At 34.7% G+C, this 18,664-nt stretch overlaps 1 protein-coding gene across 4 annotated transcripts in view; it reads left to right on the top strand.

The window, feature by feature from the left end:
- The window catches only part of LOC100876889 (dystrophin, isoforms A/C/F/G/H), a 758,772-nt gene that overhangs the window by 122,572 nt on the left and 617,536 nt on the right, over nucleotides 1-18,664 (top strand). For all 4 annotated transcript variants that reach the window (XM_076535871.1, XM_076535870.1, XM_076535872.1 and 1 more), the window contains one exon: nucleotides 3,366-3,577. In XM_076535871.1, the coding sequence (XP_076391986.1) occupies nucleotides 3,366-3,577 (212 nt within the window). The remainder of the gene's footprint in view (nucleotides 1-3,365; nucleotides 3,578-18,664) is intronic.

Below are 18,664 nucleotides of genomic sequence, written 5' to 3'. Positions count from 1 at the left end.
AACCAGCCCGAACTTCTCGGAGAAATGAAGCCAGAATTTATCTTATGCCGTGGAATTTCGCCGGGGAAAGTTAAATATTTGCCGCGTGAAACGCGCGCGTAATTTATTTAAATTTACGGGAAACTTCGAGCCACGTCTTTCGGTACTTCCGTGAACTGTAAAGCGCGGAGAAAGCTCGCGGACGCGGATGAAAGAACAGGGAGTGATAGCTGCAAGCAGAATGAAAAGACAATGATGGTATTAAGAATACTGGAATACGTCGTTCGATAAGTTTATGCAAAGATAAAGACAACATTACAGTTGGAAATCAGTTTCGTCGTTTATACAGGTGGAACGTTTACATAGTTAACAATTTGTGTAAGCGACCACGTTCTGATTCTACCAGAGTAATTATACAGCTGTTTCAGAGCATATTCTCGTTTTTAGAGTGATTTTTGAGAATTATTAAATGTAATAAACTGACGTTCTGAATGTATGTATAAAATGATATATACGGTGAAATTTAAGAATTTGGGAATATTAGATTTTTTACTTGATTTGGAGGTCTAGAGACTTGAAATTTAGGAATTTGGAAATTCAAGGGATTTTTAATTTTGAGATTTGAGAATTTTCCATTTCGAGGTTTCAGATTTAGGAATTTTTAATTTTGAGATTTGAGAATTTTGAGAATTTCGAGGAATTTAGGAATTTGGGGATTTGGCATTTTAGGAATTTATAAATGTAGGCAATTTTAAATTTTAGGATTTGGCACTTGATGATTTAGAAATTTAAGATTTTAGGGATTTTGGGAATTTTAGATTTTAGGCTTTGGTGTTTGGCGATTTAGAAATTTAATATTTTAGGGATTTTGGGAATTTTAGATTTTAGACTTTGGTATTTGGCGATTTAGAAATTTAATATTTTAGGGATTCTGGGAATTTTAGATTTTAGGCTTTGGTATTTGGCGATTTAGAAATTTCAGATTTTAGGGATTTGGGGGATTTTAAATTTTAGGCTTTGGTATTTGGCGATTTAGAAATTTAAGATTTTAGGGATTTTGGGGATTTTAGATTTTAGACTTTGGTATTTGGCGATTTAGAAATTTAAGATTTTAGGGATTTTGGGAATTTTAGATTTTAGGCTTTGGTATTTGGCTATTTAGAAATTTAAGATTTTAGGGATTTTGGGAATTTTAGATTTTAGGCTTTGGTATTTGGCTATTTAGAAATTTAAGATTTTAGGGATTTTAGATTTAAAAATTTTGTATTTGGGAATTTAGAAATTTAGGAATTTGGGAATTCAGTAATTTTAGAATTTTTTGCAAATTCTGAATTTGTAAATGTGCAATTCACACCTTCAACAATCTCCAATTTTGTTATTTGGAAATATGTAAGTTTTAGCAATTTAGGAACTTGGATATTTGTGTCCCAGTAATTTAGAGCTTCAGAATTTATCAACTTGTAAATTTAGAAATTTGAGTAATTACAAATTTAACAACATAGAAATATGCAATTTTTCTAGCTTTATAATATTTTTATTCTTCAACTTTATTACTTAGAAATTTGGTAAACTCGAGTTGTAATAATTAATTGCAAAAATTGTACCCGAATTGTAAAAATTTTTAAATTTGATACTAGTTGAAAATTTAAAATTGAAAATAATTTAAAAATTGTTCTTAATAATTTGAAGACTTCGTTTCTTCGCTCGTATAATTCTTTAATACCTCTTTGTATGCACACAACGTGTACTTCACGTAGACGTTAATCAGATTAATTTGTCGAAGCCCCATAAACACGCAAGACCGACTTCAGAATTTCTCCGACTGTTTCACAGCAGTAATAAAACGGCACCAGGGGACTGTTTTCCCTTCCGACTTTATTCTTGCCCCCACCTTGAGTTTAATACCATTTTCATCTCGACCGCAGCTTGCGAAATTGTTAAGAGGGTAGATTCCGAGGGAGACAATAAATCTAGCGACGGGACGAATTCGAAGATCGTTCTAATTGGACGGTCGGATACGTCGTCCTTGAGGAAAGTGCAACGCAAACAGGAAAATATTTTCATCGTTTCAATCATCGGGACAGTAATTTATGAGAGTTTCACGGGCTCTCGAGTTTTCGAGAGGCATCGCAAATCGACCGGCGGGAAAGGCGGCCAAAGTTTTCAATTACATTAGAGTCGGCCATATTAAACGCATCTTCGAAGATTCTTCTCGGCGGCTCGGGTTCTTCACTCTCCATCTTTATCTCTTCGGCTAACTCGATCCGAACAGAGTTTCGAGGGTAAACTTATAAACTATGAAAGTTACTTTTCTATTCAATGAATTGACCGTGCTTTCGTGCAGGTACGTGCCTCGAAACCGTTTCGTCTTCGACTTCTTCTGGGTACCCTACTTCCCTCTTTCGTTCCTATTATCCATTGCCGCGCGTGAGAAAGAACACAATGTTCTCGACCGACCGGAAAATTACAAGTTTACCCGCCATTCTCGCTTGGGTTTGCCCGCCTTTTTAAATCAGCCTCTTCTGCGTACTTTACATGCAGATTTGATACTTCTTACGCGGTATTCGATAATGTAGGGACTCGGGGTTGATACATCATTGACAAAGATCGCGTTAATGAAACCCAATAATGTTTTCGTGATCACTTCGTATAGATTCGGTATTATGTTGTTGAGGGGTTTAGGTTTTGATATTCAAAGTGTTATTATAATTTTATGAAACGTGATAAATGTTTCAAGTCTCTGGGAGGATTGCTAGATAACTCTGAAATACAGAAATATTAAATTTTTAATGTTTCAGACTTTTCAAATTTACAATAGATGTCTAGGGAATGGGAAATTAAAAATATGTAAAATTTATGTTTTAGATTTTTTAATTTTTTAGTGCTTTTAATTAAAAATTTAAGAACTTAGGAATTTCTAATTTGTGGACTACAAAAATTTCAAATTTGTGGACTTTAGAAATTTTTAATTTATAGACTGCAGAAGTTTCAAATTTATAGGCTCTTAGAATTTCAAATTGATAAACTTAAGAAATCTTATCTTTTAAATCTGCTTTCAAACTTTTTTTCCATCTTTCTAACCTTCTTTCGATCTTTTCTTCCATCTTTCAAACTTTCTTTTGATCTTTTTTTCTATCTTTCAAACCTTCTCTCACACCTTCTTTCATTTTTCAAATCGTCGCAAATTTGAACATTCACCAATTTGATTTATAAATTTTTAAATTTAAAGATGTAGAAGTATCGAAAAGTATATAATGATCGAGTTTCCACGTTTCTAAATTTTCCAAGTCGTAAATTCGTAAATTATGAATATGTCACGGATTTCTCAAGTTTGGTGAATATTGTGAAAATTTCGAAATAATTTGATTATTACTTTTTTGTTGCAGAGGTCGAAAAGAGTGCAGGAGCTGCACCGGGGGCATCGGGTGCAACTGCAGGGGGCCCTCGGGGGTTGACACCGTCCCCTGCCCCCTCAACACCCTCAACCCCCGCAACTACTACTAGCCCTTCAGTTTGCACATCTTCACCTTCATCTTCACCATCCCCTTCATCGTCACCCTCAGCTCTCGTAGCTGGTTTTGACAAATCGGTGCTACAGGTATGTTATTTATTATTGTTTATCGATTAATATGCTGTATTAATACAGTATAATATAATATATCACCTCTTGACTTATTATTTATTTCTCAGATGCGTCAGATCTAACTGATCACAGCTATAATATTTAAAGAGAAACAGAAATTGAAATGTTATGTGCATTTTGTATTCTGTAAATCTTGACTATACAAATTGTAATTGGACTTAAATTTCATACTGAAGTGTATTAAAAATTGGAGTAAGAAATATTAAACAAAGTCTGACACGGTTTTATAACAGACATGTATCCTAAAATAGTATTTATGGCAGCTAAGTTTGAATTTTCAACTTTGATGGACATATCAATGTTTTAATATTTTTCTATGCAGAGTTATAAGTTTCATTGAGTAATTAATAGGGGTGAAATGCACTCGTGTACTTTCAAGATTTTATTTACTCTGTAATGAACATTATTAATACTTGTCATAATTTGTAGAAAGAGAGCAGTCAATATTAGCATGACAAATCTGAACAAAATTTAATTGACTTTCAGTAACTAATTAATTAAACATATAAATGTCTAACATCATCTTAATAGCTCCAGTAATTACGTTGCGATCAGATAAACTTGTAGATACGAATTCAATGCCGTAAAAGATCTGCCTAAACACAACGCTTAATGGCGGTTGTGATTAATGAATGTTATTTTTAAAGAAGTTGCAGCTTAATCTTTCCGGAATAAATTAGCCATTTCGTTTGCAGTATCCTAATAAATCGTTGTTTAAACGAACTTCTCTTGTATATTACGTTTACAGACAGATTTATGCTGCAAGTAAAATTGTTAGGTGCAGAATAAAGGTAAAAGGAAATAGTAGCAGGTACTCTGTTATCTTTCTCTGCAATAAATTTAAGTACTTAAGCGGAAAGACATTCAGAATTACAGAATATTTCAGAACTCTTTTGAACTATCTTTGCTAGTAGCTCTTTTAACGTTATCGAACTAATGTGTTTATTAAGAAAATTTTATTTAGGCATATAAAATATTTTTGTAGTACTTTTGAGCAGTTATTTATTTAGATAAGATACCTTTAAATATTCTTAAAGGAAAATTTCTGACAAATATTCCTTAATATTCGTAAAAGAAAAGGTGTAATTATTGTAACTATAATAATATAATTATTTTAAAATCATTTGAATAATGTGTTTTCTGAAAAAAATTGAAACTTGCAGAATTATTTTTTATAGCATTTTTCAATTGTTCATAGTTTCATTAAATTCATATTATTACTCATTTTACACTTGCCTTTTAATAAAAGCAGGTCATACAATATTACAATATTATCCGTATATGTCTCAAGTACCTTTAATAAAAAGTTTACTCATAAAATATTTAATACTTCAAATAAAAATATGGGAGTTACATTAAAAGCTATTTTAAATAGAACAGTCTGCAACATAACGTAATAAAGTAATATAGTAAAATATAAATAGCATATATAAAAATATTTTAAAGTACTTTTAATAAGAGTCTTTTAATATTTATAATACTAAAATCTGTTAATATTTATAACAATTTAAAATACATTATACCTTAATTTAATATACGTAACAGTTTAAAATATATTATACTTCAATTCAAAACCGTAACAATTTAAAATATATTATATCTTGCTTCAAAATACGTAATATTTTTAAATATGTTATGCTTTTCTTCAAAATACGTAACAATTTAAAATAGTTAGTGGGTAAATAATACTACAAAATTCCTTATCCTCGTCCTTGAATTGCAAGGATACTAAAATGATTTATTATAGTAGTTTTTTCATGTGCAATATAATTCTAATTTATTTAAAAAAAAAAACACAAGTACGATTAAATACGATATAAAAAACAATTCAATACCGATAGTTCGCAATGTGTTCCGAGTTGCTCGGAATATAATTAACGTAATATTTATGGGTATTTTGTCAAGCCCAAAAACGTTTCACCTTTGCAATTTTAAACTGATATTTCAGACCATATGAACGTCTCCACAACTTGACGTTCTTAACAATTGACAATAGCCTTCTAACAGGCCAGAAAAGCACGTTTTCCTAACACCAATATACCTTTTCTTAAAGAGGTTTATTTCCATGGTCCTAAACTGTGCACCCCACTAAAGTGGGCCTACGCGCTCAAACTCCGATGATAAACACATGGTGCCCATTTATTGCTTCCTTTGAAGGACCCAAATCACTTAACTGTTTGGGTCACCTTATTAACGACACCTTATTTACAACCCTGGAGTGAAGGCTAAAAATCTTACAATCCCATTCACTGAACCATCTCACCAATCAGTATTTTTCACAAATAACTATCTGTCCTGATTGGCCCTTTTTTGGTAACGCCTTCACGTCCTGAACTTCCTTCGTTGCTTTCTTTTCTGGCTGTTTTAGAGTCGACTGGTTAGTCTTAATTCAGCTTCCTTAGAATATACTTACTTCGGTCTGTCTTACATTAACTTTGTCACTATCAACGACTTTAACACACAACAATCATTACAACTAGTGGGATGATGAACTACATCCTTCATTGACCTGGGCACACCAGTGTGGAGGACTCTGAGCCACTCTATCAATTCTACTCTATAACACTAATTTTACATATAATTCCACTACCGTAACAAGTTGTGGAAACGCCATGGGTCGACGAAGATTTACAACCTTCGAAATTAACTATAAATAATTAATATTTTACCCAGCGCGTGAACATTGGTCCTTCGAGCCGGATTCAACGAACTTGCTCAGTGCATAAACTCAGTTTACAGTGCAATAATCAGGATTAAGTGTTACAATGTGTATCGCAAAGTGTTTGAAAATCGTAGTGAATGACCACACTGGTGTGTTTCCATGCGCGTCAAACGGACTATTAAGTGAAATTAACTCGAAAACATATCAAACAACGGACAATCTGAGGATATTCCAGAGGCTTCAACAAGATAAGTCAACAATCAGTATACAATTCCGCTTTTCTAAAGTAGGCTCGTTTAATCGTTTCGCCAATTTCTTTGATATTCTTGTTACACGATTTCATGACATCAAACAGTCATGTCAAATCCGTCAAACTCTAACATAACACAATTCTTAATACAAGAATTTAACATTAATAACTTGCGACACAAATGAAGTAATAACATCAGGCAGATTTCTTTACACATGACTAGTTTTTAATTACGAAAATTCACATGATCACGATGTTTCTTTCTTCTCACGCAAATACAACTACCTGTTTTAAATATTCAATCTTTTCAACAAAAGTCAATGTTAATTGTTCCATGGATCTAAACGGACACATAGTTTCAGAATTCAAGATAATTATTACCCCGTCGTAGCCAAAATTATATTATTACTCTAAGATAGTGTCCGACGGGTCCATCGACCCGCCGTTTTAGCGCACTACCTGTCTCACGCGTGCCTGCCCTAATGGTCATAAAACCATTTCAAATACGTTTGCACGTATTCTTGAGTAAAACAGGCTTATTATCCATTCATCTTTTTACATTTATTCAAAATCGTACAAATTGCATATAATAAAAATCTTCGAAAACATTTCTTACATTTGGTCGAACAAACAGATGATCATCAATTAATCTGCGAATTTTAATATCCTTGGTCAAAATTACGGGTTTCTGTCACAAAATAAGACCTCCCATCAATTTCATCAGAATGTTAAAACGAAAAACTTCATATCAAAATATATCTCATTGATATTATTTTATTCCTAACAAGAGGTTGCCGTATTTGCAATTGTAAGGATTCTTCTCAGGTCACTTCTTAAATAAACAACGAACATTATAACGTACTTCTTATACCTAAACTGTTCAGAAAATTATATTCTAGTATTTAATAATTGAATTGCTATCATATCAAATTCACACAAGACCTAATTTCATTATTAACTTTTTCTATTTTATCACAAATGCATGTTAATAAATGCATTTCTGTCAATTGTCACATAATTAGGATATGTTGACAGTTCAAGAGAATAGGAAATTAATATATTCATCATTTATGTAATAACAGATAAATCTGTTATGATTGTTTAAAATATTTATTCAGTACAATCGACGACTTTCTCATTGTTACGCGTAAACTGATAATTGTATTTTGAGAGACGTTACAATAAAATTCTCATATCAAGATATTATCATCTTGTAGAATAAATGTTCTACCTCAATTGCATTTCATGGAATTTCAGTCGAATACTATGTCAGTTTTTTATTGGAATTTTGAAATTCAATTTGCATGATGTCAACATATTCAATTATTATGTACTATCAATCTTCAATTCTCACTATTGCTTAAGAATCTAAAATTTCATCTTACGTTGATCTAGATTCATATTTCCAAACATCTTATCTGAATTGGTTCATCGGGGGGAGCTCGTCAATTCCCCAATTCAAGCAACTATGTCGTACCATGTGTAATTCAACTTACTTTCTTTGGTAATGCAACCACACTTTAATTCTGAAAGTAAAAAATGAACTACAAGTTCAACATTTACAAAAATGCATACGTCTTTCTTCTACATCTCACATTTCATGAATTCTTCATTTATATCATAATCTAAAGTTCGTAATTCTATCCAAAATGAACCTTAATCATTAAACTGTTTCAAACTATTAGGGATTTTCAATAATATGAGATCTATTATAAAATTCATTTACAATTTTCTTTTAAGAAAACCCAATAACCTTTTTCACAACACGTGGAACAACCGTACGTGCTTGTAAAAAAGAATACCGACTCTAGGTCAGCATATGGTCATCAACAAAAATCCTTATTCAATAAAAATACAGTGTCGACCTTTTGTCAGCTGAAATCAAGTGCAAAGGACAGTCGTCTATGGCATATTATTGTCATCAGGTTTCGACCCTCGTTTTAGAATACTACCTGATGAGACCCTGGCTATCCTCATGGTCGCAGAGTCCTATTCTTCATATATCTTACATTCTTTTGTCAAGAAAGTTACTTTCGTTTAGTTTCATGGAACAACATATCAGAACCACCATTAAAATATTATTATTGGAATCTATACTACAGATTAACTTTAGATCATTGTTTATGTTCAAAGCGTCATAGAATATTTCAGTTCTGAAGATTTACGACCTTCTTGAGCTGGAAATTCTATGTAACGTGAAAACAATGTACAAATACATGAGACTCAATTCAAAGATATCAAAACGCCACAAATTCGTGTTATTTAAGCATTTCAAACATGAGGATTATCCTTCCTCTATTTCTTTATGGCAGTTTTGAGGTAACTCGTTCAGTCTTGGTTTACTATGGCAATCAGACCGATTCATAGTGCACTCATTGTGCACACCATTTATGCACCGTTTTTACCAAAATCCTTGTCTTTCCCAACGGGCCAATGCACTCAGACTTATTCAAACTGCAGTCGCGAAGTGTGCTTCCTACAAGAAATGCCAAGGCACTCGGACTCAGTCATACTGCAGTCGCGAAGTGTGCTTCCTGTAAGGAATGCCATGGCACTCGGACTCAGTCATTCAACAGTCGCGAAGTGTGCTTTCCTTACAAGGAAATGCCATGGCACTCGGACTCAATCAATTACCGGTCGCGCAGTGTGCCTATTCTCTAATTCCTTACTTCCTTTGGAAATCCAAATCATTCAACTATTTGGATCACCTTTATAACCATCACCATGGGCAATAACTGAATTCCTTTTGGTGACGCACACTCACCTTTGCGAATCATCGCAACAATAACATACTTAACCAAGACACGAGGGTACACTAAAATACGAAGTGAGACGGAAAACCAACTTCCGTTGATCTAATCAACCTCAAAACAATGTATAAATCATACAAGCCACAACATAACAATGTTTCAAACTGCCTTTCATATAAACTAACAACTTTAATATTCATTGAGGATCTATCAGCCACGTCGAATGCATGTAACTGATTCAACTACCAATTCTTCATCAACCTGTTTTATCACGAAGTCACAACTAACTGACAAACACAACCAAAATTCAGCCTCAAATGTGTCGCAAGAACTAAATTATTACTTTACAAATTACAACATTTTAATTATTCGAACAAAATCATTTTGAAATCACGTTCATTCATGTTTATCACATCAGACGCACTGATTTATCACTATTCTGCATTTCGAATAATTTATCATTGGCGATTCGTTAACGAGTTCTACGCAAACGGAAGTCAAATCATCAAACAAATCATCAGGATTCAGTGTTCAAATGAAAAAAAACATCATTCAGAAAATAATGCGCTATCACTGCAATGGCCTCTTGGTGCAATCATGCATCCAGAATCAGACAACCCCATCCAGATGGCCAACATTCAAGATGCCGCAACAATTCTTTCATGAAATCAAGCAAGTACCACTTTCTACCAATCAAGCAGAACAGGTACACCTGGTGACATCAAGGTAATCGTAGGTGATACCACATGACATTCTACAGTTCAAAGATAAGTACCCAGACTTTCTTTATTGATCGGTACCCTCTCAACGGGGGGAGTATGTTCCGAGTTGCTCGGAATATAATTAACGTAATATTTATGGGTATTTTGTCAAGCCCAAAAACGTTTCACCTTTGCAATTTTAAACTGATATTTCAGACCATATGAACGTCTCCACAACTTGACGTTCTTAACAATTGACAATAGCCTTCTAACAGGCCAGAAAAGCACGTTTTCCTAACACCAATATACCTTTTCTTAAAGAGGTTTATTTCCATGGTCCTAAACTGTGCACCCCACTAAAGTGGGCCTACGCGCTCAAACTCCGATGATAAACACATGGTGCCCATTTATTGCTTCCTTTGAAGGACCCAAATCACTTAACTGTTTGGGTCACCTTATTAACGACACCTTATTTACAACCCTGGAGTGAAGGCTAAAAATCTTACAATCCCATTCACTGAACCATCTCACCAATCAGTATTTTTCACAAATAACTATCTGTCCTGATTGGCCCTTTTTTGGTAACGCCTTCACGTCCTGAACTTCCTTCGTTGCTTTCTTTTCTGGCTGTTTTAGAGTCGACTGGTTAGTCTTAATTCAGCTTCCTTAGAATATACTTACTTCGGTCTGTCTTACATTAACTTTGTCACTATCAACGACTTTAACACACAACAATCATTACAACTAGTGGGATGATGAACTACATCCTTCATTGACCTGGGCACACCAGTGTGGAGGACTCTGAGCCACTCTATCAATTCTACTCTATAACACTAATTTTACATATAATTCCACTACCGTAACAAGTTGTGGAAACGCCATGGGTCGACGAAGATTTACAACCTTCGAAATTAACTATAAATAATTAATATTTTACCCAGCGCGTGAACACAATGTACATGTCTTTCACTCTCCATAGTCGACGCAATTCTGTCTCTCATTCTCAAAAAACGACCTAATTAACGTTCTTTGTATCCACTCATCACCTTAGCTTATGCATCGTACGCAAAAACACTCGCTGGCTCTTGAGTCTGGTTTTTATCAGTGCCTTTCCCTTTAACAACCTTCCTTTTGCGTTTAGAAATAAATTTTACCTCGAGCTCTAAACTACGCTATTAACATACTGTCGGTAACCCAGGAGTTGGCACGTAGGAGTGCCAACGGGTCTGATTGGATTATGGAGGTTCTATGACTACAATTGGTCAGAATAGAAAAATGGACATCAGTGGCTTGAAAATTTGAAAGTTTGAGACTTTGAGAATTTGAAAGTTTGAGAAATTGAGAATTAGAGAGTTTAAAGATTATAGAATTTGAGAATTTGTGATTTTGAGATTTGAAAATTTTGAGAAACTAAGTAGTCTAAAAATTTAAGAATTTGAGAACTTAAAAATTTGGGAATTTGAAAATTTGTGAACCAGCAATATTTAAAAAGGAAGTGTGAAAATTTATGAAATTTATGAACTTGAAAATTTGAGAATTCGGACAGTTCCAAAATTCCTCTCAAATTCCATAAACGATAAAAACCCCAAATTTCAAGTCTCCCAAAATTTCATAAATCCACAAAAAATGTGCAACGTGGGTATAGACGGTGCGACCTATTGGCTTCTTGCACTCTGACCTCCAACGCGCCAAGTACAGTCTCGTCGACAGTATATGTTATCCCAAAGAATGTCTACGTTGCATTGTACGCATTCTCCTCCACTGTCTTTGAATCAAAGTAACTCTCCCTCAAAGCAGCTTTGATATTCATATCGTCGAAAGTATCCAAGATATTTAGTCCTCTGTGGTGAACCCCGTGGTTCTCTAGGGTTTAGCAAATTTTCAAGAATTTTCGATATGAAACGATCTTTAAATCGCATCGAGCAACAGGCTATATCACGAAACAAAGGAAACAACCGGCCTCGGCGATAACGTTCCTGAAGACTTATGGTCAGCCATTAATCGACCAATAAACCGCGACACCGGTGTTCGATACCGTTCGAGCTCGTTGAAAGAAACGGATAATCACCGTCGTTATAACGCTCCGACGGCAGAATACGCGTTTAAATTCAATACTGGTTGGTGGGAAGCAGCAGATAGAGGCTCGTCGCCTTCTGATAACAACGACGATAACGAGCAGCTGGTGGAGGCTAAGGGTGTATAACGGGGATGGCGTGGGGCGGCTGGGGTTGGTTAGTTACGATAATGCAGAAGCTAGTCTGGCCTCGGGCATCTTGGCTAATTAAAGCTCATAAATTACTGGCACGTGGAAAGAGAGTGACGAGAATATGGGCTAACGTAACGGGCCGGACGTGCCTCGGGCTACGCGAGCGAACGCGTGCACGAAAGTTGGACGTCGACGGGAAAAAATGCGTTAAACGCCGCTTCGCGTGTAAGGGTTGCTTTTAAATTTTCTACATCGGACTTCTTTCCGTCTTCGTAATGCTATTCCTGGAATTTAATCCCTTTTCTTTCCGAGCTTCTCTGCCCTTCGTTTCCAGACACAGTGGCTCATGGGGGGCGCTGGATTCGCCCGCGAGTGATGAGCTCGGGGACACGTTAGTTAGAATTGGGACTTCTTACAACTGGTTTTCGGTGACACACCGAGACAAAATGACGTGGCGGTGACAAAAATCTATATTTTTTATTTGTTGTGTATTCTAATAAAATTACTGGGATGGTGAAGCGGGAAATATTTCATTGAAGTTAAAAAGTTGTTACTGTAATTTTGTCAAGTAATTTAGAATTATGTAGGGAATGTAACATAATTCGTGAGGTAATATACAATGTATTGTGCGAGGTACAACGGAAGTGTTCGACGAAGCGATAGACTTTTGTTTTATTCGACGTGTGCAAGCCTGCACGCGTCGTGCCCTGGGTAGAGGTTTGCGAGACGCATTATATTAAACTATATTTATATTAAATTTGTATTAAACTTACATTAAACTTATATTAAAACCTATAATTATATATCGAAATATTGAAAAGTGTTACTTGTGTGAATTTTATGCGGTATGTAATTTTATGTATTATGCAATGGTTACATGTGGTATATAATTTTAGTTATTCTTTAATTAGAAATCTTTAAATTAAGCAGTAATTTCAAACGAATTAGTGTTTTAAATTTAGCCTTTCCAAATTATCTTATATTTTTCTCAATGATTTAATTTTTTGTATTTTTTTTTCTTATCAGGAAATTTATCTTTTGTTATTCAGATCCATCTGTAATGCTCAGCATATTACAAAGTTTCAAGTTCCTGAATCTATATATTTTTAAATATTTTTAAAATAAACTAATATACACGGTAATTTTTTATCCCAATAAAAATTGCGAAAAATTTCAAGATAAGCTTACCAAATTTTGTTATTCAAAGCAAGGAATTTGCGAATCGATTATTTGATCAGTTCTGTACTTGTACCGTTAATATTAGAGCAGCGTGCGAAGGGTACACAGGGAAATTCGGGAACGGGAAACGCAAGTTCGTTCAGGAACATTTAAATTCACGCGCCGTGGCATCCAGCAATCTGCCCCTCAGAAATAAGGGCTAACGCATGAGCGGTTCGTGCTTCTCGAAGTCGAAGGGACGATGGTCTAACTGGATTAGCGTGGCGTGTCGCTGAAATTAATTCCCCTTCGATATTCGCCGCTTTCGGACCTCGATTGATTTCCACTCGGCTGGAAAACGCGTTTCGAGTAAACAAAAATCCTGTTGAAAAGCCTTTTCCGAATGGTTTCACAGTCGCTTCGAATAGATTTCCTCTTGAATCGATGCGCAGGGTGTATACCGGCTTTACTGTACTATTTAAACTCTTGTTTAATTTAAGTATTTCACCCTCTCGGGATCGATGTTGAGACACTTTTGATCGGAATTTTGCTGCTCTGCGATATCGCGGTAATTCCGTTCTTTCTCAAACTTCATTTCACTTTTGGCGCAAAATTTTTCATTTACGATTAAATTAAGGTGGATAAAGGAACGGTATTTTTATACATGTATGCGTATATGCTTACATACATACACACGTGCACATATGAATAGGTACATGCATACATACGTACATATACACATACATGTATACATACGTACATACACACATACGTGCAGGCATGTATACACACATCTATATATGTATATGTATGCATATGTAGATATATACACACATGCACATTACGTGTAACACATACATGTATACATACGTACATACACACATACGTGCAGGCATGCATACACACATGTATATGTCTATGTATGCATATGTATGTATGTACACACATGCATGCATACGTACATACATACACACATGCATGCATACGTACATACATACATACATACATACATACATACATACATACCGTATAAAGTTCTATTTTTATTGTGATAGTATAATTTTACATGTATTATGTTGCATGTAATATGCTACATTAAAGTGGCTATAATTATTATAATGCTATATTAAATTTAATTTTTAATACAATTTCGCAGGCTCTCTAAAAAATCTCTAACAGTGTAACACCTAATTTTTCATTCGTCCTAATTTTGCCTGTAACTTTAAAATTACTCTTACTGAACCAACAGAATGTCACCTTTGTAAGAAGTTTGATTATTTCGTACATATATCTAGATAATTAAGCATCCAACAAGAGCAAAGTGGTAGAAAATAGTGGAAGACAGATTCGTTCGTCCGTAAAGTTCATTTCCGTGAAAATAAGTTTCCTCGATTGAGCCCTATAGCGTCGTACGAGTAAGAAGCGAATGTAAGCGTCTTGAAGAGCAGTCGAAGCTTCATGGAAATTTGTCCGCATGGCGGGTCTCGGTCTTGGGTAAATCCTGTTCGTTTTCGCAGCATCAGCTGCACCTATTTGTTGCGTCAAGGGTTTTCACCTACGAGCTACCTCCACGGTTTCCCTTCGTCTTATCTGCTGGACCGTGTGCACGTTCTGAAACACGTAGACACCGGAAAATTCGAGGAAGAGCCGTGGCAGAATATTCTGCCGTGGTCGGCAACGGTTATCAAGAACAGGAATTAGATTTGTGTGACGTTGCTGGACAGCGGAACTCGTGCAGCCATGTAACTCGGTCAATTTTATCGAGTTAGTCCCAGTTTCTCCGCTTTCGCAGCCTCCCGATCTTCATTTGTCCTCTAGTCAACACGAAATGCTTTTATTACGGTGGGAATACCGATGGGATATGGATAAGTTCTTCAATTTGGACGTAGTAAATTTATTTATAAAACGGAAATTAAGAAATTTATAAAACGGTCATAAGACCGATTTGATCATTTTAATGTCAAGTAAGTTAATTGATTACAAATGAATGATTCATTTTCCATACATAAACTCACGAAAAGAAAAACAATAAAATAATATGAATCTGGATTTGAAAGTACTACACGAAACCAGCGGCACAAAATAAAAAGAGAAATAAATCCCGCGCTGAATTATACATCAAAGCGAAATAGATGAAATACTACAGAAATTAATAAAACAATTTAATAACTAGAATCCCTTTTTCTGCATGCTTTGTGTTTCAAAAGCAGTACGTACTTCAATAAAACTCTCTCTTGTGCTGCATTTATGAAATTGTTGTTCGTGTTGATGCTTGTTGCGCGACAATACAGTCCTGTCGGCTTTATTACGCGTTTGTACTACTTGCGCAGTGTCTGGACCATGTTTACTCGAAACATATTCTTTCTACTGTTGCTTTTGGCTTGTAAACAATTGAGACACCTTTGACGACTTTGTAAATTATTATTTTCTCGTGCCGAGTCTGTTTTTTAGCAATTGCTTTCGACCGAATAACAGCGCAGGTCTTAGAATCTTTTATTAATGTCTTGATGATTGACTCGCTCAAACGACCCCTCTGTACAATTGCTTTTCCCTTTCTGTTTTCCGTTTCTGTCGTTCTTTCAAGTTTATTTACTGTTTCAACAGAGTTTAATCTTTTTTAGGAGCTTTCTGCAAACGTTCCTTATTTAACATTTAAGCTTTGATGGAATTTTATAGGTATAATTAAATGTTACAGTTCGTATATTTTTTATAATTGTATCATATACTGTGTGTCATCTATGAGGTTCCAGTTTTTAAATGTTAACACAAAGGTGGTTGTATAATGAGTGATATTTGTAATATTAATAATAATCGTATAATATTATTTGTTGAGATGTACTAGAACATTATTTGATTTTTTTTTTTAAGCAGAAATTATATAATTAATTTTGTAAAATTATAATTTATTCATTTTTAACCGATAGCAAGTGGATGCATTATATGTACATGATACAAGAGGAAGAGGTGTCCATATAGATATGTATATGGCTGCATGTACATAACATATGTCTATTGTATTATATCTACGTATACATTTGATCACATACATGTTTACATACGCATGCATGACCACATACATGTTTATACATACAAACTCACATATATTCCTTCCTACATATTAACATATAATCACATGTGCGATCACATAACATGTCTGCATACATACATGCATGACTACATACACTACCGTCCATAAGTATCCGGACACTTGGTTTCGTTACATAAATCATAGTTGAACTTTGTACGAAAGGTATTTAGGGTTATCATATCATTTGTAATAATTATTATTATCTTTTCTGAGGTGTCATAACGTAATGGAATTAATTTTTAAGTACAAATTATATAATGAAAGTGTGAAAGTAAAATTCATGTCCAGAAGTACAAAGTCCAAATTTGTGAATCTAATGAAACGCTTTCGATTCTAAAAAAAATTTTAATTTCTACTGTGTTTCATTTCTATGGTGCAGAACGTATTCAGAGGGTTCTTCGATATGTTTCAAGTGTTTGTAAACTGTTGGTAGATGTTTAGGTTCCCTCAATGGAGATAAGAATGGAGGTAACGCTACGCACTCGATAGTTTCGGTTCAGTTCGTCTGTAGCTTCTTTTCCATCGAGATATGAGGTCCAAACGAGAATTATCAATGGAAAAACGTTCCAGTATTCTGACCTTTGCAGAAAAAAAATCGATTTTAGTTACTGCTGCAGATACTTGAATACCTTTCATGCAACGCGAATGCATATTTCGCTGGTGTCCGGATACTTATGGACGGTAGTGTACATGCATGACTACATATGTGACTACATATATAATCATTGTTTTTTATGTTAAAAAAAATTGAACATACACACATGTTCAGTAGCATTAACGTTAACACTGAACAAAGTAGACGGTAATGTACAAAAGTTATAACTGATAACAAGGATAAACGATTATCGAGGGAGGAAGTGTGTTAACCTACAAAGATACAAACATGTTTCCCGTTTATCTTATTTTGGATGTAATCTCTTCGGTATTATATCCTCCTCGGATGTTCCTTTACAATGTACCTTTGTGCAACCGGCCGTGTATCGTTTTATCAAGCCCTTTTAACCCCTTGCTCGAGGTATATTGTTCCTGCCTGTTAAGGGTACTTTAAGCACGAAATGTTGCTTTCTGTGTTTGCATGTTTGAGACCGGTTGTCCCTTTGCTTCTATGCCCGTTCGATGTTAATTTCTGCTGCCTTCATGCTTCTCTGTCTTTCATATTTGTTTGCGTAATGAAGATGAAATAATTACTTTTGATGCGTTTGTGACATCAAGCAAATTTCATAGAACAAGTTTCACAGAATAACGCTTTGATCTATGTCTCTTTAGTTTTATAATTGTATGCAAAAACTGTTGTGATGGTAGATTAATTTTGAATTGTTCAACTTTTCAATTATTGGAATTTCTAAGTTTCCAAATTTTCTGTTTGTAAATTTCCAATTTTTCAAATTTTCCGTTCCCAAACTATTAAATTGTAAAAGTTGCAGATTCTCAAATTTCTGTTCCCCAAATCACATGTTTTCAAAGTTCTACATTTCGAAGTATTTCAAAGCTAAGAATTTTTTATTCTCAAATTTTCTTGTCCTTAAACATATTCCACGTCCCTAAATTGTCAAATCTCCATATTTTTCAATTCTCAAATACACAAATCTTCGAGTTTCCCAAATTTTTCAGCATTCAATTTTTGAAGGCACCAAATCTGTACATTTTGCTTTAGTTATCTTCCTGTGATGCATTAAGTAATTATAGTACATGTCAAATTATCAGTGACATTTCCACATCGATGTTTGTCAATAACGTTATCGATAGCAGCACTCCTATCGCACTATTCGCTGTCTAAGGATTAATCAATATAGAGTCTCAATTCAGCTCGATTCTGAGGGTGGTTTCGCAATGATATTAACACCTAACATCCCTGCAGTCTGCTAGCTTTTTAAACCGGTGAAACACGGTCTAACATGCGGCAAAATAGAATTTCATCGGGAACTCTGTTCCTGCTCGAGACTCGTTACCTCGAATCCTCTCGTTGCTTTAAGCAAACAGCACAATACTTGTCAGGGAGACAGCATAGCCGGAAATGGAAGAAGGGAGATAGCTGTTATGACGTCGGACAAGGCTGAAAGTCTGACTGTTGACTCGGCAAATAGGAAAAGCGTAGAATCGACACAATACAAGCGACAGGACGACAATAAGGACTATCCAAAAGAGATTATCGTGAATTTTTATCGAGCCTGGATATTAACAGCCAATTAAATTTCCTGGTAGAACTAACGTTGACTTACGGCAGACT

This window comes from Megachile rotundata, chromosome 9 (assembly GCF_050947335.1).
Source record: "Megachile rotundata isolate GNS110a chromosome 9, iyMegRotu1, whole genome shotgun sequence".
Lineage (NCBI taxonomy): Eukaryota > Metazoa > Arthropoda > Insecta > Hymenoptera > Megachilidae > Megachile > Megachile rotundata.
The sequence above is the reverse complement of the archived record's forward strand: the minus strand, read 5'-3'. Positions and strand labels throughout refer to the sequence as shown.